Source organism: Diceros bicornis, chromosome 2 (assembly GCF_020826845.1).
Source record: "Diceros bicornis minor isolate mBicDic1 chromosome 2, mDicBic1.mat.cur, whole genome shotgun sequence".
Classification (NCBI taxonomy): Eukaryota; Metazoa; Chordata; class Mammalia; order Perissodactyla; family Rhinocerotidae; genus Diceros; species Diceros bicornis.
Genome location: NC_080741.1, coordinates 65,460,937 through 65,484,229, shown reverse-complemented (window position 1 = coordinate 65,484,229; position 23,293 = coordinate 65,460,937). Strand labels below are relative to the sequence as shown.

The 23,293-nt window shown below is 44.9% G+C and overlaps 1 protein-coding gene across 4 annotated transcripts in view; it reads left to right on the top strand.

Moving 5' to 3' along the window:
- Positions 1-383: 383 nt before the first annotated feature.
- LRIG1 (leucine rich repeats and immunoglobulin like domains 1) overlaps positions 384-23,293 on the top strand; it is a 114,394-nt gene continuing 91,484 nt past the window's right edge. The window contains exons 1-2 of one of the 4 annotated variants that reach the window (XM_058562606.1): positions 1,155-1,169; positions 7,368-7,455. In XM_058562606.1, the coding sequence (XP_058418589.1) occupies positions 7,439-7,455 (17 nt within the window). In that variant the 5' untranslated portion in view covers positions 1,155-1,169; positions 7,368-7,438. Of the gene's footprint in view, positions 1,170-7,367; positions 7,456-7,934; positions 7,951-23,293 lie in introns of those variants that run through there. The other 3 variants (XM_058562597.1, XM_058562588.1, XM_058562614.1) reach the window with 3 other exon arrangements.

Here is a 23,293-nt window from a genome sequence, read left to right as displayed (position 1 = left end):
CACCCTCCTTCTCCAGCACGGCCCCTTTAAGAGTCGGAGGACTTCTCTCCCTCTCCTCCCAGTCCCCGCCCTTCACACCTTGGGTGGGAAAAGAGAGTCGGGCGGGGCGGCCGCGAGGCGGGAGGGGCGGGATCACAGCGAGCGCTCCAATGGCCCTCCAGGCTGGCCGCCGTGGGCTCCGGCAGCCAATGAGCAGCAGGCGTGGGGCGTGGCGGGGCGCTGTTGCAAATCATCCAACGTGGGCCGGCGGGAGGCCGCGGGGCGCGGAGTCCAGGGGGTGTGTGAGGGCGAGCAGCCGGGGGCGGGGCCTCGGGGACCGGCCCAGGCTGGGCCGCGGGGAGAAGAGCGGCGAGCGGCTGATTGTTCGGCCGCGAGGTCGGCGGGGCTCTCGCTGCGCGGAGGTGCTGTGCGGAGCCCGGAACTGCGCGCGCGCGCTCTGCCTGCGGCTCTGGGACAGCAAGGCACACGGGGCCCTCGGAGCAGTGCAGGGCGACCGCGCCGTCCAGCCCGGGGTCTGCAGCGGGGCGCTCCGAGCCGAGAGGAGGATGCCTTCGGGCGCAGAGCTCGGGCTGCGAGGCTGAGCGCCTGCCCTGCAGCGGCGGCGGCTGCACTTGGCGACCTCTGGGGCTCAGGAGCAGGCCAGGAGCGCGGCGGGAGCACGGAGAGCGCCCGCTGAGCACCCCTTGCCCGGATCCGTGGGGTTCGCAGCGAGCACGGTCGGGTCGGCCCGGATGGGCGCGGGGCTCGCGGCCCCCTCCTGGCGCTGCGGAGCGGCCGGGGCACCGGGGACCCGCTGAGCGCCGGAGCCGCTGCGGCGGAGAGAACTTGTGCCGGTGGCCATGCCCCGGCGCGGAGCCTAGAGCCGAGCGGAGCCCCCGCGGGCCCGCCTGCGCCTGCGGTCGTCCGGGACCTCGCAGCCCCCGCGCCGGGAGTTCGCAGCGCGCTCCAGACAAGATGGCGCGGCCGGTCCGGGGAGCACTCGGGGCCCCGCGCCGCTCGCCGTGCCTTCTCCTGTGGCTGCTGCTGCTTCGGCTGGAGCCGGCGACGGCCGCGGCCGGCCCGCGATCGCCCTGCTCCGCCGCCTGCGCTTGCGCTGGGGACTCGCTGGACTGCGGCGGGCGCGGGTTAGCGGCACTGCCCGGAGACCTGCCCGCCTGGACGCGGACCCTGTGAGTGCCACCCTTTCCCTGAGCCCGGGGCGCTGTCACTTGGGGACGGGGCGGCGGGGGTGCTTACCCAGGAAGGGGGTATGGGTTGAGTTGTGTGTGTGTGAAGTTGTATGGGCTGGAAAACTGTTAGCTTGGGTCGTAGTGGTGAGATCGCGCACGGGGGTCCGGAGGGGAGAGGGCGGGCGTGAGAAGTCTGAAGGAGGAAAGAGTGTGCCTCATGGGGGTCCGGAGGGGAGCGAGCGGGGGTCGTGAGGGTCTGGAGGGGAATGAGCGTGGGTGGTGAGGGCCTGGAAGAGAAAAGAGTGTGTCTCGGGGGGTTCTGGAGGTGAGCGAGCGTGGGTCAGACGCATCTGGAGGTGAATGAGCCGTGGGGCATGAGGGCGATGTGGGAGGTAGTGAGTGGGAGTCTGGAGGTGAGAGAATGTGAGTGAAGAGTCTGGAGGTGAGGGTCTTTGTGCGTGTGTGTGGGTGGAGAGGGAAACATCTGGAGGGGAGAGTGTGAGGAGGTCTGTCTGGGGGTCTGCGGGTATGTGTTTCTTTTTCCCCTTCTGTAACCCAACTCTTTGGTGTCTGAGCTCCTTGGCCTTCCAGTGGGTAATGAATGAAGGTGACTCTTGGCTGCAGTCTTCCATTTACATTATTTATTAGTGAGAGTTTGTGTGTAGCCGCCTCCTCATCTCCCAGGACCATGGTGGCCCGACTTGGCTCTGGCCAGGGCAGAAGGCAGCCTTCCCTGGAGGCTCCCTGAGTTAGGGGGCTTTGAGAGTTCCTGGAGATCTGTGACTGCTGAGAGTTTGTCGTTTTCCACCTGGTTGGCAGTCCAGGGAACTGTGTTCCAGACCCTTCCTGTCTTTTCCCTAGGAGTCCCTTTGGGCTTGATGATCCAGCGGAGTGGGGCGCACCCTCTAGCATTTGTCCTCTATAAATGGTGCAAGTTAAGTTTTGGAGTAGCGTTACTTCAGGAGCGGGTGCCAGAGACTTGGTTGATTTAGGCAGGATTTGTTTCACTGCAAAGAGGCTGTTTTCTGTGCTGTCAGGAGTTTGGCCTATCAGGACTTAGTGGGACACTTCTTACAGGAGGTTTGGCAGGAAAAAAATACATTAGATTTCTGTAAACATGGTAGAATGTAATAGCCTCCCCTTTTTTTTACTTGTAAAAAATCTGGTCCGTGAATCAAAAATCCTGTCCAATTATCAATAATTAGCATCTCTGCAGAACTGTTAGTACCTTCCAGAAAAGGCCTGGCTTGAATAGTCTGCTTTTCAGTTGAAAGTAATTGGACATCTTTCCTAGAATATCGAAGAGACACAGTGGTAACCTCAGGCCTGATATTCACTGTTTAAAAACGAGAAACAAAACTGGTGACGCAAGTTTTAACCAACACCTGTGGCTTGATCTAAGAAAATGTGGTCTGGGTGTCTATCTGGCTGCCTTGAGGGGAAAGAAGAGAAGTTAATTCTTTTCTTATGTGAAGATCCTGTACCTCTGAAAATGGGGCACAGATCTTTAACTTGGCCCACACTAAACATTGCTTAGTGATCGAGCACTGCAGAGTTCTGAAGCTGGACCTGTTAGTTAGGGTTCAGTTTTCTCTTCAACACACTGCTGCTTCTGTGAAATTCACTGGCTTCGTGAAAACCAGTGGTCATAGTGTGGGTTTTAACACAGGCAGTGGCTGTGTTAAGTAGTGAGAGATAGAGCCCAATGTTGCCATTAGGTAGTATTTTTTTTTTTTTTTTGAGGCAATCTGGGGTATTGTGGTTTTTCCTTTACATACTCTTAGGTAGTTTTTTAAAAAATAAAATCATGTGGGCAGTATCAGAATAACTTCGTTAAGTGTTCACCTGTTGCAAGAGTGACTACCAATGCCATGTGTCAGTGGCATTGTGGGGAAGACACTTAGTTCACAAGTGGTGACTTCCCGGAGAAGACAGGGTGTCCTCTTATTTGCACTTTCCTATGGTCACAAGATCCACTTTGCCTTGCCCTTTAATTTTTGGAGCAAAACTACTGGTCGTTTTTTGGGCTTTCTGTTGCCTGTGTGACATTTCACGTGGCATAAATACCTTTAAAATTGCAGTCTTTTCTGTTTTACTCACATTTGATGATCAATAAATTCCAAACTGGGTATTCTGAGCTTCAGTAGACTTGATTTTACTGATTATAGGGTGTTAACTGATTAGATTCTAAGATGTGAATAGCGTGACTTCTGCTTAGTATGTGGCAATATGGTGTTCAGGACAAAATGGGAATCCTTTGGAAAATATTTGTGAAGTTATTTTTTTCTGATTAAAGAAAAATCAAGCAAATGTGTTTTTTTTCTAGACTTCAGATTTCTCTATTTAAGTCATTAGTCTTATTCCAAATTTTCCATTAGGATATTTATACAGTTTATATTTCTGGCTGTGATTCGGCAAGACTTTGGGGGAGAAAGTCTCTGTGTATGGTATAATAGAATATCTTGTAGTTTCATCAAGTTTACACTCTCTCAATCCATTGTGTCTAGAAAACGCTTTGAGCTAGTTTATAACCCCATGAACTAGATTTACTGCAGTTAGTTCAAACAATTTCAGGCTGTGGGTTTGAGATAGATGGGGACCTGTGGCTTTATGGAACTTTTTTTTTTTTTTTTTTTGCTTTTGCAAACAATGCATCTAATTTTGGAGTTGCTCCTAGGCCTAGCATAAGGAAGGTAGAACTTTTTAATAGTGAATGTAAGTGCAGTTTGAATAGAAGAAATGGAGTGGTGCTGGTAGAGGGGAAAATATGTTCATTCCTGGGGCCTGAGGGTAACTTATTCAGCACAATAACTTATAGTTGTAGTAGTCGCGCCATAACTGAGTCTGCCATCCCATTACGTAGGTGAGATTGGCATAGTCCAACCAGCACATTCATAAATAGCACCAAGCACTGCCAAACCTTATTCCAACTTCCCAGAACCTTAGAAGAAGTTGAACTTCTTAGAACTCAGATGTTTGCTTTCTTTGAAATTATTTTTGAGAGCGTGGCTTCGGAAGCTGCATAAGAACTATTAAATACAACTTATGTTAGACTCTTATCTGCAGCATAAAGTTGAGCACAGAATGTTGCTGGTTTACACATTCTGGGAGCTAAATGATGGCCTAATGGGATTGTGATAGGAAGGAAGGCAGGCCCTGGAGGAAGAACAAACCCTGAGTTTCCGTCTCAGTGTGGGGGGACATGGCATTCAGAAGCAAGGACGTTGACTGAAGGACACCAAGTGTGGTTATCCTGAGCCACATTAAGATGAATGTATTGATTTGGGTCTCTTTCTGGTTATGTCTTCTTATGTGCATGCAGGACCAAACCCTGGGTGGCTTAAGACTAACCTTGTCGATTTGGGCACGTAAGTGGTGCTTATGATTACATTAGGAAATAAACACAAGCCTTGGTTGCCATTGTAGTTGTGAAGCAAAGAAGGCCTTTGTCTTTCAAATTTTACAGCTGTGCTGGAAGGCCCAGGTGTGCAAGGTGTTGTGAATTAAGGGATTGGAAAATACTTTCCATCCTGTTTATGCAAATTAGATTTAAAGTGCAGATGACCAAATTTTCCAGAACCTAAGCTGCGATTCTTGTGGGTTTTTTTTTTTTGAGGTAGATTATTGTCTGGACTGTCCTGGGGTCTTCCCTTCTGCCTGTTTTCCTCTTTGTGTCTCTATATCACTTAAGAAGAATTGAGCAGACCTTGAACATCTTCCGATTTGTGGGGCTGGGCAAAGGGTTGTTGGAATAGGGAGCCTCTTAAACACGGGGTCATGGCAGGCAGAAAATCTGAAAGGTGCAAGTGCTTTCAAAGGTTTAGGGAGCTTTCCGAGTTGAACTCAGAGTCCTTTTCTATGTAACAAGTGTGAGCAGCCTGGCCTCACTTCCCCTCCATGGTGGAACACTTGTCTCTTACTAGTTCTCTGACACCGTTTTTGAGTAGGGGCAAATCTCTGGCAAATAAAATTGGTTGCCTTGAGAGAAAGGCACACTATTTAAACCCCTCTGAAATGAAATTATGGCCATAAAATCTAATTTTTGAGTACTGTGCAATTAGGAAGTACCCAGAGACCACCAGGGCACAATATGAATGAACTGTGTTGGCACACAGTGTCTTTCTGGCCTTTAGGATATGTCAGAGCTGTTCTTGCCCCCTTTTTCAAGAGACCGTTTTAAAAAGAAGCGTGCTCATCTCTTTCCATAGTTACATTTGGTCACCAGATTTCACAAACTTTGGACTTTTGAATATATTGGCGGGAGTAATTCTTTATCTCCAAAAAGATGAAGATGATTCAGTGCAGTGTAATGAGAGCTGGTTCCTAGTGGATGGTGCCCCACCAGCCGAGGGCTCCAGCTCTGTTCCTCGGGCTGAAGGTTTTTCTCCCTACAGTGTTAATTCCTTTGCTTGCGTTCCCCACACAGCCTTCCCTGAGCACGTTGGGATGACCTCTGGCTGACCTTTCTCTCCCTCAGACACTGTGCTCACAATGAAAGGGCCTCTCCCCCATTCTGCAGAGGTGTCTCCTTGGTGCAAAGTCTTTTCAGCATCCTCCCTTTCAGGATGGACAGGAATGCCGAGAGCCACTAGGGTTTTGTGTGACTTAACAATGCACCTGGCCCAGTTTTGTGCACCTGCTCAAGCCCCGAAGGTCTGTTAGCCAAAGGAGGTTGTTTAAAACAGCCTATGGGTTATTTTAAAAGTGACATCCGCAGGAGAGAGAAATCTAGACAAGGGATTCATTGAGTTGAAAGTTGCTATATGCAATAAAGGATGTTGGTTGTACCAGTGTCTTTTTTTTTCTTTTTCTCATTTGTTTAAAACTCAAAGGGATTCCTCTGACTTACCCCATAGGTTGAAGGACTTTTAAGTTTCATGAGCAAGCCTAATTTTCAACTCGTTTTGAATGAGCTTGGTGACATTTACTCACTGGGGACCTTTCCCCTCCTCAACGGCTGCAATTTGAAACCCTGGGGGTCTTTTAAAAGCGAACAGGACTCGGGGCTGTGTTAATATTCAGAGCTGTTTACAATGGATGCAGTTTCAAAGGCTGAAGGCATTGTCTTGAGACAGGAGGGAGGAGGGGTGGGAGAAAAATTCCCAGGCCAAGGAGGGGACATATCTAAAAATCCCTAATGTTCCCTGGCCTGTGGGAAATTCAGGGCCCGCTAGTGGTGTTTTCATGACTTAAGCATGACATTGAGCCTATGGGGTGCGTTCCATCTGCCTCATGGCTTCAGTTCATGTTGTGTGTCGGTAATGTGATTGTCTTCTGCTTTTGTTTCAAGTTAAAGTGTGGAAATCAGAAGCTCAGATCTGTTCTTATCTCCCCATGCAAAGAAGTAGGACTTGGAAGACCAGTATGAAAAAAATTTTCACTATAGTTTACCCTTTTGGAACCTGCAGATATTTTTTTATGTAACTGCAAAGGTTAGAATAGCAGTATATACTGACCAGTTAATTGGCCAGTTAGGTGACTGGGACTGAGAAATTTTCTGCTAAAGAACTTGATACATGACTGTTGTTGTCATTAAAAAAAATGAAGAGATAAATCAAGATTGTACAAAAAAAAAATGAAAATCTTTTTTCATTTTTCAGTTTGTGATCTAATTGGAAGTTGCCAGTTTGTATCCTGTTTTTTTTTTTTTTTGAGGGGGGATGCTCATGAAATTTTCTCATCCAGAGGCTTTATGCTTTATGTATTTCTATACTATTATGTTTTATATAATTTAATACTTTATTTGTGATTTTTATCCAAGTACTTTATGCATAATCTTCTGAGACACAAGCTATAAACCCAATATGCTTATAAAAGTCACTCCACGTTTTAAGAAGCTGTTTCTCTATTTCCTTGGGTTTCATACTTTCTGTGTCCTGCCTTCAGTTCTTGTCTTGGTCATCTAAATGGACATTCGCTGCCCAACTATACCCCAGGTCTTGGGTTGGGTTATTGATGGGGAAGAGAGTGGGTGAGGGCGAAGCTCTCTTCACTTTTACTCTGTTAAATATGCGGACGGCCTCCTCTGTGGTGATGCCCCCCCAGCACACACCCTTCACTAGGGAATAGAGATGAAGAGATTGAAAATTATTTCTAGGGTCCATTCCTGGCTCCACCACCCTACAGCTATGTGTGTGATTTGGAGCGAACCTCTTTCCTTCATTTCTAAAAAAGGGATCATAACATTCTCTCTTACAGCTGCTGTGAAGACAACGTTAGATGACCCACGTGTTTAGCCCTGTTCTTCAATGTGATCAGTCAACTTGCTGATGATTCCGGAGCACAGGTTAAGACCTCAGTAGCTCAAATTTTGCATCCTCTCATGGCCAGTCTCTCCAAGTCAGATTTCCTGGTGACAAAGCCTTCCTGGGAAAAGCCTATGAAGCCTCTTTTGGAGTGGGCAGGTGGCGGGGCTCACAACCCAAGCAGCCTTCTCCCATCAAGTTTTTGGTGATACATGTAGAGGGAAAACAAGTGACACTTCATGTGACCCTGGGAATTTCAGATGAACTGGCGGGAAGCTATGAACAGTTGCAACAAATTATACACATTATACAATTAGCAAAAATTATTGAGGTGGTTTATAAATGTATTCCAGTTGTGCAAATACTTCTGTCTATTTAGTATTATCCTTTTGGGAGGTGGGGTGTGGGAAGGAGGCAGAGAAGTGAGAGGCCCTCAAACTAATCATTTTATCCTGTTATTTCCCAGGGTTTCATTGAAACTGAGCCTTGCCAATATGCAAGCAGCGCCTCTCGGTCAATAGCTTGGAAAAATGCAGGTGCGCTCTTCCAAACAGGGGTTAGGTTACAGACTGTGGGGCCGGCTGAATCCTGCGCTGTGCCCACTTCTCTTTGGAAATATTTGAAGGAGGAGGAGGTGTGAGGGAGATGATTGTTGGGTTGTATGCAATGAGCTGGAGAGCTCTGACGTTTTTCCTTTGTTTTGGTTTGTTTGCGATAGTACAGTAACTTTGTAGGGGACACGGGAGGTGAGCACGGGGTCATTTGAGGAATCTGTCAAGGATGCCACTTGAAAAGCCGTTTGCTGTTGCTTCTGCTGCACCTGTACCTGTGTCCCTTCTCCAGTGAATGGCCCTGATTCACAGCCTTGCCCACATGAACAGCTACGATTGTTTGCGTCTTTATTACTATTTAATCTAGCATAACCGGTAAAGCCCATTGTGCGAACAACCAATCCGTTCATCTCTGCAAGTCCTAATACATTTGGTTTCCTTGTGAACCAGGATGCAGGTTCCAATCGCTGCTTGTTCAGTTTGTTTTGGCAAAAGGTGGTGTTCAGAGAGTTTAAAGAAAGCATGGCCTGTCCCTTTTTAAGCACTTTGCGTTGATTATTCTTTAAACTTTTGTGGTGCACGGGTCTCTAATCTTTTATGATCTGCAGGTATTTTTTTCCCTCAAGGTCTCATACTATTAGGGAGAAAATGAATGAAAGGAGTGAGGGTCTATCCTGCAAGCAGAATTACCTAGACGTTGAGAAACACAGCGGAAATAATGGAGGGGTTTTTTTAGCTGATAAAAAAAAAAATCTCACGACTTCATCTTCTAAGACTCCTTCACGCAGCATTTAGCAAGTGTCCCCTCCCCTCCCACTTCCTGTCCTGTGCTCCTTCCACCAATTTGTAATTTGCAGTTCAAATAATTTGCTGCTTGTCTTGGTCAGAGCGTACATGGCACTGATCAATTCTTTCTCGCTGGATTGCCTGCTTGATGATGGCCTGTTAGATATAATGAGAAGGAGTGAGCACTTTTGAACTGGGGGAGAGAGAATCTCGCTTTAGTTGCAAATCTTGTAGTTGGAGCCCTCTTTGTTAGAAAGCATCTGTGTCTCAAGCATAAGCACTTTGAGCTGGATAAAAAGAAATGGGCGCGTGGGCCCTGCCTAGGCAGTGACAGCTACAACTAATGGGAAAGTAGGCTGTCGTAGATACAGCTTCTTTTTCTTGTGAGAAGATCTGAAAAGTCTGAGTAAAAAAAATTTTTTTTTTAATTAAGGGAACATTAGATATGCAGCCAGGTACTTTAAATCAAGTAATTCACTTCTGTTGGTGTAGAGTGTTTTTTCATACTTTTTTATTATGGAGATAGCCAATATCTACACAAGTGAACAGAATAATGTTAGGAACTCTATGTGCCGCCCCCCAGCTTTGTTATCAACTCCTGGCTCCTCTTGTTTGATCTATGCCCCAGTGCACTTCTCTTCCATAGGTTTTGGAAGCAAATCCAAGCATATCATTACATCTGTAAATTTATAGTTTTGTTTTATTAACAGCTTTCTGGAGATATAATTCACATATACAATTCAGTATAGAGTGGTTTTAAGAAATGTGAATCTGAACAACTTCTGAAAAAAATCAACATTTATTTTATGTGTGTTTTCCAAAGGGAATTTTGGTAAGCTCTATATTTACAAAATGTTTATTGAGCATATACTGTGTGCACGCTTAATTTATATGTTCTCAGAATACAGTTTTTTCCTTCTCTTGTGGGAGGTGCTTAGAAGGTTCTTTTGTCGGAGAGTCCTTTGCCAGAACTATACAATTCTGGTGAACTCTCCCCTCTCCCTGTGTAGCTCTTAATTGGGAGGTTTCTACTGTGCTATTAATTGTTAATTAGAATCTATTAGTGAGCAAACATGATTACGAATGGGTCATTTAAAAAGTGATATTTCAGATATTGTTGGTTAATAGAGGGGGATAATTAGCCATTGGTTGTAGTTAAGTCATGAGTCTGAATCGAGTTAACCATTGTTTACTTTGTAAGGCCTGACCCTCCAGCTGTGGCTACTTGAGGCTGCTTTAAATAGAGTTAGAGGCACCCTGTAAAAAAATCCTCAGAAAGCAAAGAACTAGGCTCCTGGAACCCTCTGTGCTCGATTTAAACCTCACAGATTTGAAAATGCTTTTCTCCAATTAGCTGCAGAGTGGTTTGGTTTGGTTTTGTAGAAGTCCATAGTTTGATTTCTCCACAGCCTGTTACTTTGTTGGATAGGAGACCCCTTTAGAATAGATTTCATGCTGGCTATAGCTCAAGTTCTATTCAGTTTATCACAGTTTATGGAATGATTTCCATATTCTATTTGTGAAAATCTAATTCCATGTAGATTATGGAGTGTTCACTTGTTTTAAAAACTGTCCAACATGGTCAGGTTAAACTCATGGACATATTAACTTAATTAAATATATATGATATTTGATTAGATACCATCTTACAGTGTATTATTCTCTGTTTAGAAAAGGAGAAACACATGCCAGAGGGTTTAAGAAAAATTTATGGGGGAAAAAACTTACCATTGAGAAATTCTGGCTATGAATTTAATTTCTGTTTTGCAAATTGGGAGAACTTCATTCTTTCATCTGATTTCAGCAGTGTGGTACCTTGGTCCAGCGCCATGCATCTTGCTTACATTTTAGTTTTTGTTTTATTTTTCATTAAAAAAATTTTTTTTTGGAGTCTGTGATTTCCTCCCTCCACCTGGGCTGGTGTCGGTTTCTGGCACACGAACTTCCAGTGCTTGCACAACTTATAAACAGCCAGAAGAGCTCGTTGCTTCCAGGAAGTTGGTTGTTGATGCAACGAAGTGATGGATGCAGAAGCTGCAGCTCGAATGAGTTGGGGTTTCCTTCCCGAGTTCGGAGGAGGGGAGATCCAGAAAGCAAACTCCAGTGTTTTGTAGCTATTAAGGTCTGCCTCATCCCAAATTCCTCTGCATGTTTTTTCAGATTTGGTGTCTGTGTAGGACTCCTGGCCATGGGTGGTTTGGCCTCATCGAGGGCTGTGCCTTGCCCAAGAGAAAAATCAGGAACTCTTCTATGGAGATTTTTAGGATTCTTTCACAAGTTCATTTGAAACAATACTTAGAAATGATATTGAATTCCAGACTGTCCTAAAATAAAGACTGGCTTACCTCAAATATTATTTGGGGGGTTGGTCTAAGGAACTTTATTATATGTGAAATCTTGGAGCTCAGTACATCTTTCTGGGCAGAAAGGAGCCCCCATTTTCACTGAGCTTCTTAAAGGGGTTCTTGACCAAAGACGGATAAAAACTATTGACCTAAAAGGAAAAAAGTAATTTTCTTAAAGCTACAAAGGCAGGAATGTGGTAAGATGGGAAAATAGCCCATGGCTGGGTATCAGGAGACCTTGGGTTTTGTGCCAGGTCTGCCAGTGATTGGCAGGGTGACCTTGGGCTAATCACTTAATTTCCTGTCTGTAAAGGAATGTGTGACTTCTAAGACTCCTTGTTTTCAGGTTTATGATTCTATCCTAAATGAAGCAAAGAGGAAATAAACTTGTTACTGATTGGATGGTAAGAATTAATAAGTTGATCTGTGTGTCTAGGATACTTACTTAAGTGTAATCTTTGCATGTTCAGTGCTTCTGAGTGAAATCCTCAGATGGATCCCCTGAGCAGCAAAGGGAAATGGGTGTATGGGGGACTCTCAATGACGGAACTTGCTGTGGGCCTCTAGGTTTTATTGAGGGGAGCGAATTCTCCACAGTATTACTTTCTCGTGTTTTTGCCTCTTTTTCTCCTCTGGCCCAAAGAAAACTAAGGAAGCTGGTGCAGACCTACTTTAGGCCTTCGATTTAGCTTTTTAAGAACTTAGATCAAAAAGGACAAATAAATTAAAGGCCTATGTTTCCAAAGAGTTGCTTATCTCTGCCTTTCTTAGGGCTACTGCAGGCAGCGTCTCTCTCAGGCAGGCCTTCGGTGCATAGTTGGGGTGAGTGAAGTTGTAGGGGATGCTGATAAACTGCCTTAAATGACTGGATGGGCCATCTGTAACATTCAGTAGTAATCGCCAAAGAAAGGGCAGCTACGTACCACCTTGTCTGTCCTTTGTGAGCTGGCTTGCCATTGACTACATGCAGGGAACATGGCGGATATCAGAGTAACTTTCAATCCTTCTACCAGGGAGATCTTTTGTGTGTGCCCTTCAATGTGGAAACTCAACAGCTTAATATGTACAACCCAGTGGCTTTCTTTCTCCAATTTCGAAGTCTCTCTCTCGCTCTTTTTTTTGGTCAGGTTTATAGCAAAGCTACCCATCTGTCTGGGTTTCCATTGGTTCCTCTTGGTCAAACACTGTTCTTGAAAATTGTGATCCCTGTCATAATTGGACTGCTTAAAAGACTTTATTTATCATATAGAATCTAGAAGCTTTTATTTTCTGTCTTCTGAGTATCTACCTTGGCTCCACGTGAAATTTGTTATTGTCTTCAGTGGAAATTCTTGGGCTTTTCTCTTCCTTACACTCATTCTTTGTCATATAAATTTTCATAAGATGGAATCTTTGGGGTTTTTTTCTCTTTTTTTCTTTAGAACAAATTTTGGGAATTTGGAACCTTGTTTGGGGATACAGCTAAAATGCAGTGAAGCTGGAGGCACAATTAGTGGTTTGGAACTTCTTAACAGGAATTTTAACAGGAATTAGGCACTACTTTAGGACTAAAGGAAATAGTCCAAAGAACTAGACCTTTTTTTCCCCAAACATTTTCCCTTTAAGACCTAAAGATGGCCTTTTTCCATGTGCTTTCTGAGATCGAAATAGGCCAGATAATCCTCCCACCCTTCCACGAGCCTCTGTTGTCACTGTCAGATATTCTCTCTGTTACTCACTTGACCTGTTCTGGTGAATTTCTTGTTTATATCTGGTCTCGTCCCAGAGGATTCTCAGAGTCTATCTGATTAGATAAGTTTTCACACATCCGTCTTTTTTCTCTACTTAGAATTGAAAGCATGTACCTAAGAATCCTTTGATAATTACTTATTTATTACCCTAGGACTTTCCTTCTTGGGGCTTGGTACGTTTTTTTTCTGGGTAGAAAGGACTCCTGCTTTTGATTGTTTCTCAGAGAGGTTCTGAGGTTTGCTCCCAAAGTGTGATTACTCCTAATTGACCTGTGTGGAGGACTTAACAAAAGTGTTTTTGGAATTCAGATATGAGAAGTAAAAGGCCATATTTTTTTGGGCTGAGGATTTGTTTTCCCATCAAGAGCCAGCTGATGGGTAAAGGGATAGGTTCAGAAGTTTTCTTCAATCACTGGTGGTACTCCTTGCAGTGTGGACCTTCGGTGAGAAGTCATAGCTTGTGGTTTGTCTGATTTTATATGTCAAATAGAGAATAGTTGACCTAAAACAAAAATTATGGATTGTCCTCTCTTCCTTTCCCCTCTCTCCTTATTTTCTACGTTCTGCTTGAGAACCACTTCAAAGAATCAGATGTGTTGGTGCCAGACGCCATGCAGTTATTGTTAAAAGAACTTGGAAATATAATTGAAAACAAACTTTGTTGAGCAAAGCAGATCTAGACGAGTTCTTACTTTGAGAGAGAAGGGAATTCCAAGTTTTTCCTCTATTTGGAGCTGATGTCTCCGAACACTTGTTCTGCGAGATGAATCATCTGTGAATTCTACATCTGGGAGTTATATATTGAGAAATGGCATTCTTTTTAAATGTAGAAGAAACACAAAAGCTTAAAGTTACAGTGTAGTTGGAAAATTCTAGTCAGAGTTTAAAAAAAAAAAAGAGCATTGAGGTGAAATTGGCAGAATAATTGGACACGAGGTTGTGATACCTAAAATAGACATGTCCATATATGGAAAGCAATATGACAGCCACACTTATTTATTGGTACCCCTCCCCTTTGTTTGGAGACAGATGAGATTTTAAAAATTTTCATAAACATCAACTAAATCAGAATCACTAGTTAAGGCAAATGTAACTTGAGGGTCTGAATTTATTTTAGCATTTGTCTTGACCTCTTCAAATAAGTTCAAGCTGTGTTCACCAGTGAAAAGCCCAGAACAGTGTGATGTTTCAGGGTCTGCTGGGGAAGATAATGCAGTGTCCTTGTCCTCTACAAAGCCTCACTTCCTTCCACAAGTGTGGTTGTGTGGGGATGAAGCGGCTGTGTTGGGTCAGGTGGCACAATGGTGAGAGCGGTGGCTCTGGAGCCCAGCTGTCTGGGTGACCTTGGGCAATTTACTTAGCTTCCCTCTGACTCAGTTTCCTCTTATGTTATATGAGGATAATTGTAGTGCCCACCTCACTAAATTTATGTTGGGGACAAAATTGAAATAATTTGTAATTTTTAGAACAGGGCCTAACACGTAGCAGGAGCTTGAGGAAGGTTAGCTGTTATTATAACTATAGCAGCTGACATTTGTGCAGCAGGACACATGTTAATTTAATTATCATCTTAACTATGAAATCGATTACCTCTCTCTCATGCGTGAGGCCCAGAGTGGTTGAATAACTTGCCCAGGGTCTAGCAATTGCCCGAGTTAGAACTCGGACCTGATTCTACCTGATTGTACTTAGAAAGAATACCGTAAGGCTAGTACTGACTGCTTGCTTCTGTTTGTCTTGCCTCCCTTTCAAGACTGTGACTTCCTTAAGGCCAATGATTGGTCCTTCAGCTCTTTGGTGGCCTGAGCACCTAGCACACAGTTCTAGGCATAGAGTCGGTGCTCCCTAAGTGGTGTCTTGAAGAGCCTTGCTTCTTCATTGGTAAGCTTGTGTGTCAGAATCCATTTTGGGTGTGCCCCTCTGGTGAAGGGGGTGGTCGCACGCGCATATGTCTCGCCATCTGTTGTTTATTGTTTCTGTTAGGTTGTGGTTTGTGTTCCCGTTCCATGTTTCTTTGGTTTCTGGAGCAACTGCGAATATTACATGCTCGGGGATCAAAAAAAGTAAACTATTTATAAACAATAAAGTATCCTTGGGTTTGGAAAGTGTTTTTCTCAAATGCATGTATATTTGGTGGCTTTATTATAATCTCACTGATGTATCGTTAGACGATTTGCAGATCCAGGCACATTTAAAAGATGGGCGAGTCATAGGCTGGCCTTGTGTAACCAGCTTACAAACAGCCTTGGTGATAAGGCCCTGGTGTTAACGCTGACCTGAGTGGTGTATTTTTAACTCCAGAACATATAAACAGTTTAGCCTGCCGATGGAGTTTACACTCCGCCTGAAATCCTTGGCATGCCTTGTGCAGCCCTGTGAGCTATATGTGGTTCTGGGAGACTGCTGTGACCACCACTGACCCACCGCCCCAACCCTTCATTTGAAAAAAGGACCAGAGCAGAGAGATGGAAGGAAGAACGGTGGAATTCATCAGTGATTGTTTTTTTGTAGGATAAATTTTATGTTCACCTTTTCTTCTGTACTGTTTCTTTGTGTTATGTGGACTTGAGGAGGAGCAGAGAGCTTTTTACTTACATATTTTGCCCCCCTTCCAGCCACAGGGGTCTTTGCAGAGTTGCAAATTGGAACATTAAACTCCCACTGCCTAAAGCTCGGGCTGTCTAGCTCCCTCTCCACTGTCATCATTCCTTCCTACCTGGCTCCTTGTACCCTGGCCACCACGTGGAACTTTTTCCGGACTCTTATAATACTGCCTGAGTCACATGTCCCTTACATCCTGTTCCCTCTGTCTGCAGCAGTGTCCTTCCCTCGTTGTCTGGCAAACTCCTACTCATCCCCCTTCAAAGTCTCTTCTCCTGGAAACACTTGCTGACCTTCCCTCTGGGTTACATTCCTGCCTTGAGGACTCTGCAGTACTTTATACAGAAGTTTCGTGTCGTGATTGGATTAATTTCTCCCTCCCCCGTTAGTCTGCAAGCTCCCTGAAAGCAGGGCCTGGCTTTGTTTCTGATCTGCCTTGTATTCCCAGAATCTAGCACAAAGCCTGGGACACAAGAGGTGCTCAGTCCAGATATTGATGTAGGTAGAGATATTGGTATTCAGTCTATGTAGTCCTGTAAGTCCTATAGAAATACCTGTCCTAGACACTTAGGATAATTTAGGCCTCCCACAGGCTCATCTCTCTGTACATTTCCTAAATACACCTCATCTATTTGATAGTTTCCTCCAAGCTCCACCAAATATTAGTGTTGAGAAACTTAGAAAAATGGAAAGGAAGGGGCCTGGCTACGTGGCTGAGTGGTTAAAGTTCCATGCGTTCCACTTTGGCAGCCTGGGTTCACAGGTTTGGATCCTGGGCACAGACCTCCTCCACTGATCAGCCATGCTGTGGAGGCATCCTACATACAAAATAGAGGAAGATTGGCACAGATGTTAGCTCAGGGCGAATCTTCCTCACCAAAAAAAAAAAAAAAAAAGGAAAAAGCAGCAAGTAGAACGGAAGTTGAAAGATGACAGGTAGGCAATTTACGTGCCACATTAAGAATTGACTGTCTTTCTAGTCCCTCTGTTGTGGGAAGGTGGCTTTTAAATCCTGTGTCCAAGTATTGTTACTTAAACTCTCTTTAGTGTAAGCACTGCATGTGACCTGTCTCCTACGTGGGGTCCCTGGGTGTCACTTCCCTCCTGGATCCCGGGTGGCTGTCCTTGGCTGGTGGGCCAGACCCGCCAGCTCTCCGTGTTGCATTTGGCGAGGGAGCCCACAGTGCAGTTTCCAACTGTCGCCATGGTCTCTCATCTGCTCTTTTGGTGGAGCGATGTTTGGAGGCTGCTTTTTCAGAGTTGACACGGTAGGGGAGGGTTGCTTCTTACATAGACTGAGGCTGTCTAGACACCTTTCCCCTGTGGTTATTCTGTTCAGTTTATGCTGAGCCCTGGCCAGGCAGTTGGTTTGGGTTGCCTGGCTCTTCCTTACTTTGCTAAGACCTCTACTTTGACAAAAAGGATGGACCAAGTCAAGGTCACTTTTCTCCCTCTTTGCTGGCATGAGCGAAAGGCTGCTCTCCTTGACCAGAGTGAATTGTAAGAACGCTAAGGGCAGGTTACCATGCCCTTGGTGGTTCAGTCCAGACTAGCAACTTAGATTTATAGAAGCTTCCACGGCAGGAGACTTTGGGCAGACAGAGTTCTAAATCGGGCTCCTTTTAGCGTGAACCTCAGGTGTGGGTAGTCTACCGGAGATGCTAACAAGAGGCAGTGGGAAAGCTGTCTTCTGGCTGTGAGCTCTGCCTCAAACGTTTATTTTAATGGTATTGAGGTCTTGGGCTCTGAGTCTGTAGGAAGGCCCTTTTGTACCTAGTAAGCTGTGCTAGTTGAAGAGGGTGACTTTACATTAAAGGGGTTTGTGCTGTTGACCTGTTAACATAGTTACCATGCCTTTATTTTAATTACTTTTCATTTTCTGGTGACACATGGTAGACATGTTTATTGAATAAAGAAGAAACTACAAAAGAAAAAAAATTGATCTCTATCCATTGATAAATATTATCTATCACTTTGGTGTATATATGTCAAGTAATGTGTATGGTTAAATAGCTATTTTGAGGGGTTTTTTTAAACAAAATTAGGGTTCCTCTTCATTGGTAATTCTGCTTTTTTAAAAAAAATTTTTAATTGAGTTATAATTGACATATAACCTTATATTAGTTTCAGGTGTAAAACATAGTGTCTGCTTTTTTATAAGACTGAACATCATGAATATTTTCTCCAACTTTAAACATTTCTAAAATACAGTTTAAGTCTTGGTTAAACTTTCCCTGATATTGGGCATTTCGGTTTTTTCTAAACTGTGGTAAACATCCTTATACATATATGTTTATACATTTCTCATTTCCTTAGGGTGAGTTAGTAAATCCAAATTGCTCTAGATTTGCAAATTCTTAGGACTTTTGGCACCGCTGCTTCTAAGAGGCCACCAATTTACATGTGAAATTGTGCCCATCTTCCCCACACCCTTACAAACATTAGATGCTTTTTTTTTCTGTAACCATACACCAGTTTAATACATGAAAATTGCATTGGATTATTTTAATCTGCATTTCTTTGGATGGTGAGGCTGAAGATCTTTGCATGTGTTACTCACGGACATTTCTTTTTTTAATTTCCTTCTTTTTCTGATGCTCATTTAGCCAAATAAATGATCTTAGTGCCCTCAACTGTGAACTTTGGGCTTGGACTCAAATACATACCCCTAATGCTAGAGATGCTGTGTTTCTGAGAGTACGACACCCCCCCCCCCGACAAGGTGTAATTGCATAGAGAACTGTGTTTTGTGTGGGAGTGTCGCAAATTTTGACTCTGAACTAGGAAATGTTTTTATGTCCTTCTTAACCGGAAGTTGATTATGCGTTCTGGAGGGGAATGTTGCAGTGGCTTTGCGGATCCCCAGAAGTTAGCCCCAGACCACTACAACCCTGCAGAGCCAGCCCGCCTGTGCCTAGGCCACCCTATCTGGCTGGTGTGCCTGGTACCTACAGCTGGTAGGAATCAGAGCAGATTAGCGTGGCAGAGAACCCTTCAAGAACAGCTTCCAGCAAGTGGAAATTATTTTAAAACAAATTGATGTGGTTTTTCTGTCAAACCTACTTGGAGCATAAACAAGGTTGGATCGTAAGCTGCTTCCCTTCTACAAATGGGCCCGTGTTTAGAATGTGGCTTCCAGCAAAGTAAACATGGTCCCGAAGTGAGTTGTCATTGTGCATGTCTGATTTGAAAAGTAAAAGTAGTGCCCTAACCAGCATTCCCATAGACAATCTGGTCGCCCTTAAGATGTCCCTTCCTGCCACAAATATCACTACTTCCTGTAAAGGTTTTAAAGGTAGGGAGTAATTTGGTGTTGAAAGGATTAAAGGAAAGAAATGCCAGGTCAATTTCTGTGGTAAGATAAACATTTTAATCTTAGCTCTTTGCCATGTAGGAATATCAAAAACGTCTTGTGAAATACTTAACTCTGTGTGTGAGTGTGTGTACATGGGCCCGCCGATCTGTGCATCTTTGAATTCTCTGCCAGTTGCAAGGTGGTTCCCCCCACCCTAGGGACAATGTCGGCTTTATTCACTTGGCCCCAGCCTCCCTAGAAGGCGAAACAATGCTTTTAATGTTCTGATTATATATTAATGAACAACTAGGCCAAGGGGCACTTGCCAAAAAAGCTACAAAGTGAGAAAGCCACCAATATCAGAGTGAACTTTGCACTCTGCAAGTGTGAATGATGTTGGGTGAAAGAAGTTTATTGCACAAGGGGAGCAACTGGAATCTCTTTGATGTTGGTTCGCGTCCTGGCCCCATTAGACTTTCGGACTTTCCAGTTAACTACATCTTTGCTGGCGAGGGCAGTGCTGTGATGTGGTACCTGAGGCATAGAGGGTCATGCTCTCGGCCAGGGGGCACCAGCATACCTGTGTGTAGGTGGGGTCGGGTGGGGGCGTTGGCCATTTATATCTGATTTCAGTCAGCTTCGGCAAATTTCAATGGAAAACTGAAATGTATAGTCTCCACCCCACCCTCCCAACTTTTCCTCTGGAGGGACATTTCCAGCATGCTATTATTCTAAAATCCGCCCACCCTGAACACAGAAAGGGGTTAGATCTTAATCTAATTTATTTATTTTTCTCCCCATTGTGGTGACATTTCCTCCTACCTTCTGGCTTGTTCTTAATTTTTGAATGACTGGCCATTGGGCATCCTGCTTTCCACAGCCTTATTAAATAATTACTCAAAAGAAGAAAAAAAATGACCTTTGAAATCCTGAGAATTTGTTTTCTGTGGGAGGATAAACTCCAACTGAGGTTGTCTACTTCTGGTGGATTCATGGGCAGAGCTGTGGCATGGAGTGTAGTACCGTTTAGGTGGCAAGAAAGCTCATTGGGTGGGAGGGATTTTTGAAAGTGGGATCATGGGTGTACCATCCGAAATGTGGATATTTTGCTTGCTTCCCACTTCATTTATCTACTAGCACTTAGAGGAAGAGGTTAGTTCTGCATTTTTGTGGTACAGAAGTAGCTGGGCGGCATTTTCAGCCTGGAATTTTGAGAGCCTGCTAAGGCAGTACGTTTTTTTCTTTTAATAACGGCTTTATTGAGCTATAATTCAAATAGCATAAAAGTCATCCTTTTTTTTTTTTTTGTGGGGAAGATTAGCCCTGAGCTAACATCTGATGCCAATCCTCCTCTTTTTGCTGAGGAAGATTGGTCCTGGGCTAACATCCATGCTCATCTTCCTCTACTTTATATGGGATGCCGCCGCAGCATGGCTTGACAAGCGGTGCCGTGCGTTGGTCCGCGCCCGGGATCCGAACCTGTGAACCCTGGGCCACCGAAGCGGAGTGCGTGAACTTAACCACTATGCCACTGGGCCGGCCCCAAAAAGTCATCCTTTTAAATGATATGATTCACAGTTTTTAGTATATTCACAGAGTTGTGGAACCATCACTACTCATTCCAGAACATTTTCATCACCCCAGAACGAAACCCTGTACCCATTAGCATTCTCTCCCCACTCTTCCTTCCTCCCATCCCCTGACAACATCTACTTGCTGTCTGTATGGATTTGCCTGTTCTGGACATTTCATATAAATGGAATCATAGAATACATGGCCTTTTGTGTCTGGCTTCCTTCTCTTAGCATAGTGTTTTCAGAGTTCTTCCATGTTGTAGCATGTATCAGCAATTCTTTCGTTTTTGTGGCTAATAGTCCATTTTGTGGATATACCACATTTTGTTTATCCATTCACCAGTTGATGGACGTTGGGTTGTTTCCACTTCAAAAAGCTATTATGCATAATTGTGCTATGAACATTGGTGTACAAGTTTTTTTTTTTTTCTTTGGTGAGGAAGATTGTCCCTGAGCTAACATCTGTTACCAATCCTCCTCTTTTTGCTGAGGAAGATTGGCCCTGGGCTAACATCTGTGCCCATCTTCCTCTATGTTGTATGTGGGACATTGCCACAGCATGGCTTGATGAGCAGTGTGTAGGTCCACACCCGGGATCCGAACCTGCGAACCCTAGGCTGCCGAAGTGGAGTGCGCAAACTTAACCACTACACCACCAGGCTGGCCCCGATGTACAAGTTTTGTGTTGAATGTATGTTTTCGTTTCTCTTGGGTGGATGCCTAGGAGTAGAATTGCTGGGTCATATGGAGGCTATGTTTAACTTTTTGAGAAACTGCTGGAGTGTTTTCCAGAGGCTGGGTGCACCATTTTGCACTTCCACCAGCCTATAAAGTTCCCGTTTCTCCACAGTCTCACCAATACTTGTTATTGTCTGTCTTTTTAATGATGGCCATCCTAGTGGGTGTGAGGTGGTAGCACGTTGTGGTTTTCAGTTGCATTTCCCTAATAATTAGTGATGCTGAGCATCTTTTCATGTGCTTATTGACTATTTGTGTATCTTCTTTGGAGAAATGTCTATTCAGATTCTTTGCCCATTTTTAAATTGGGTCATTTGTCTTTTCCTTGTTGAGTTGTAAGCAGATCACATTTTAAAAAAGAGACAGGTTGTACAATTTTGAACGGTTTGGGGTATTCCCCAGGAAGGGATGCTAGTCTGACTTATCTTCCTAGTTGAGAAGAATTTTATTTTTAAGATTTTTAAGACTTTTAAGATCTTCAGGTAGAAATATAATGGACAGTACTTGCCTGGTTTGTTTGGTTTACTTGCCCCACTCTTTGTAATCCCAGGTGAAGGAGGAAATGTGGCGGAACAGGACAATGGTTCTCTTGCAGTGAGTCCACATTTCAGATACTTTGTGGAAACTCATCACAGAGGGGCTCGCCACTAGGAGAATTGAATCATTTGCCCTCCACTAACCTAAGGAAATTCGCTGTGCATATGCATTTATAGCCAAGTTGGACCATTTTCTCCGCATTTCCTCTGCTCGAGGGCACGCCTGCCGACAGAGCTTTGCAGCTATAAATTAGACAGAAATGCAGTACTGAGGCTGTCCAAACACAGGCGGGGTAATTGCTCTGGACAGGTTTACAATAGGGAGGTGTGAAGTGCATGGTGGAGACCGGAAGCTGGGGGGAGGGAGGACATATTGAACTTGGGCTGCTTCAGGGTGGTTGGCTGACACAGCTAATTGAAAACTATGGCCCTGGTGGCTTTTAATGGGAAAGGAAGCCAGAGTCTTGCGACGGTTTCATTTACAGCAAGAAACCAGAGGGAGAGGGGCTCGTGAGTTACTCCGGGGTTAGTACTGAAACCCTGCAAGCGTTTAGAACCTTGGGCTTGGGTGTAGAGGATCAGATCTTCTGTTTTTTGCTTTTAATTTGCTACTCTTTAGTCTCATTCTAGATAAACCTAGTGGATAGAGAGAGGCAGGGATTCCAGGTGGTGGTGGGGAGCTTGAGAGAAGGCCTGCAAAGGTACACTTTGGAAAAACAGTGACAGCCCACCTTTGCGATCTGCCGTTTTTTTGTGTGTGTGTGTTTTTTTTTGTGTGAGGAAGATCAGCCCTGAGCTAACATCCATGCTAATCCTCCTCTTTTTGCTGAGGAAGACCGGCCCTGAGCTAACATCTATTGCCAATCCTCCTCCTTCCCCCCTCCCCGCCCCTGAAGCCCCAGTAGATAGTTGTATGTCATAGTTGCACATCCTTCTAGTTGCTGTATGTGGGATGCGGCCTCAGCGTGGCCGGAGAAGCGGTGCGTCGGTGCGCGCCCGGGATCCGAACCTGGGCCACCAGTAGCAGAGCGCGCGCACTTAACCACTAAGCCACGGGGCCGGCCTGCGATCTGCCGATTTAAGTAGACTGGTCAGCAGGCTGATCTCTCTAAACAAGTGAAATAGTAATTACATGGTGGCTCTTGGTTAGACCTCCAGGCAGCCAATAGGCGTTTGCTAATCCTCCATTGACTTTGGAGTCTTGAATTTATGGTGTTAGGGCCTGAGAATCTGCATTTTAAATAGCTCTGAGTGGGACATTGCTTTGGAGGTTTAAGTGTGAGACCGACTGCCCTAGACAGTGGCTCCCGTAGGCTCAGCTACAAGTCTTTGTGGTTCCAAGTCCCTGTTCCCCTGCCTCCCACCTTCCTCTGCAGTCGCTTAATGCCGGGGGCTTTCTGAGCTCGCCATACAGGACTGGGTAGTTCCTTCGCCGGCCACGCCTCTTCCTTCCTCAGGGCCATTGCCAGTGCTCCCTCCGCTGTGCCTCTTCTGCGATCTTTCTGGTCTGAGGTTAAAGATTTCCTCAGAGGGCTTTCCCAGAACACCCAGGCGAGGGTGGCCACTGTGTTGTTCCAGGATGGCCTTTGGAACACATCTCTGGTTGCTTGCTCAGCGCCTGTCTTTCCCTCCTGATTGTACTCTCTTTGAGGGTAGAGACCACCTTGCTGTGGCGTGGTCCTGGAGTCCAGCGCCATTCCTGGCACATAGCAGGGGCTTCATA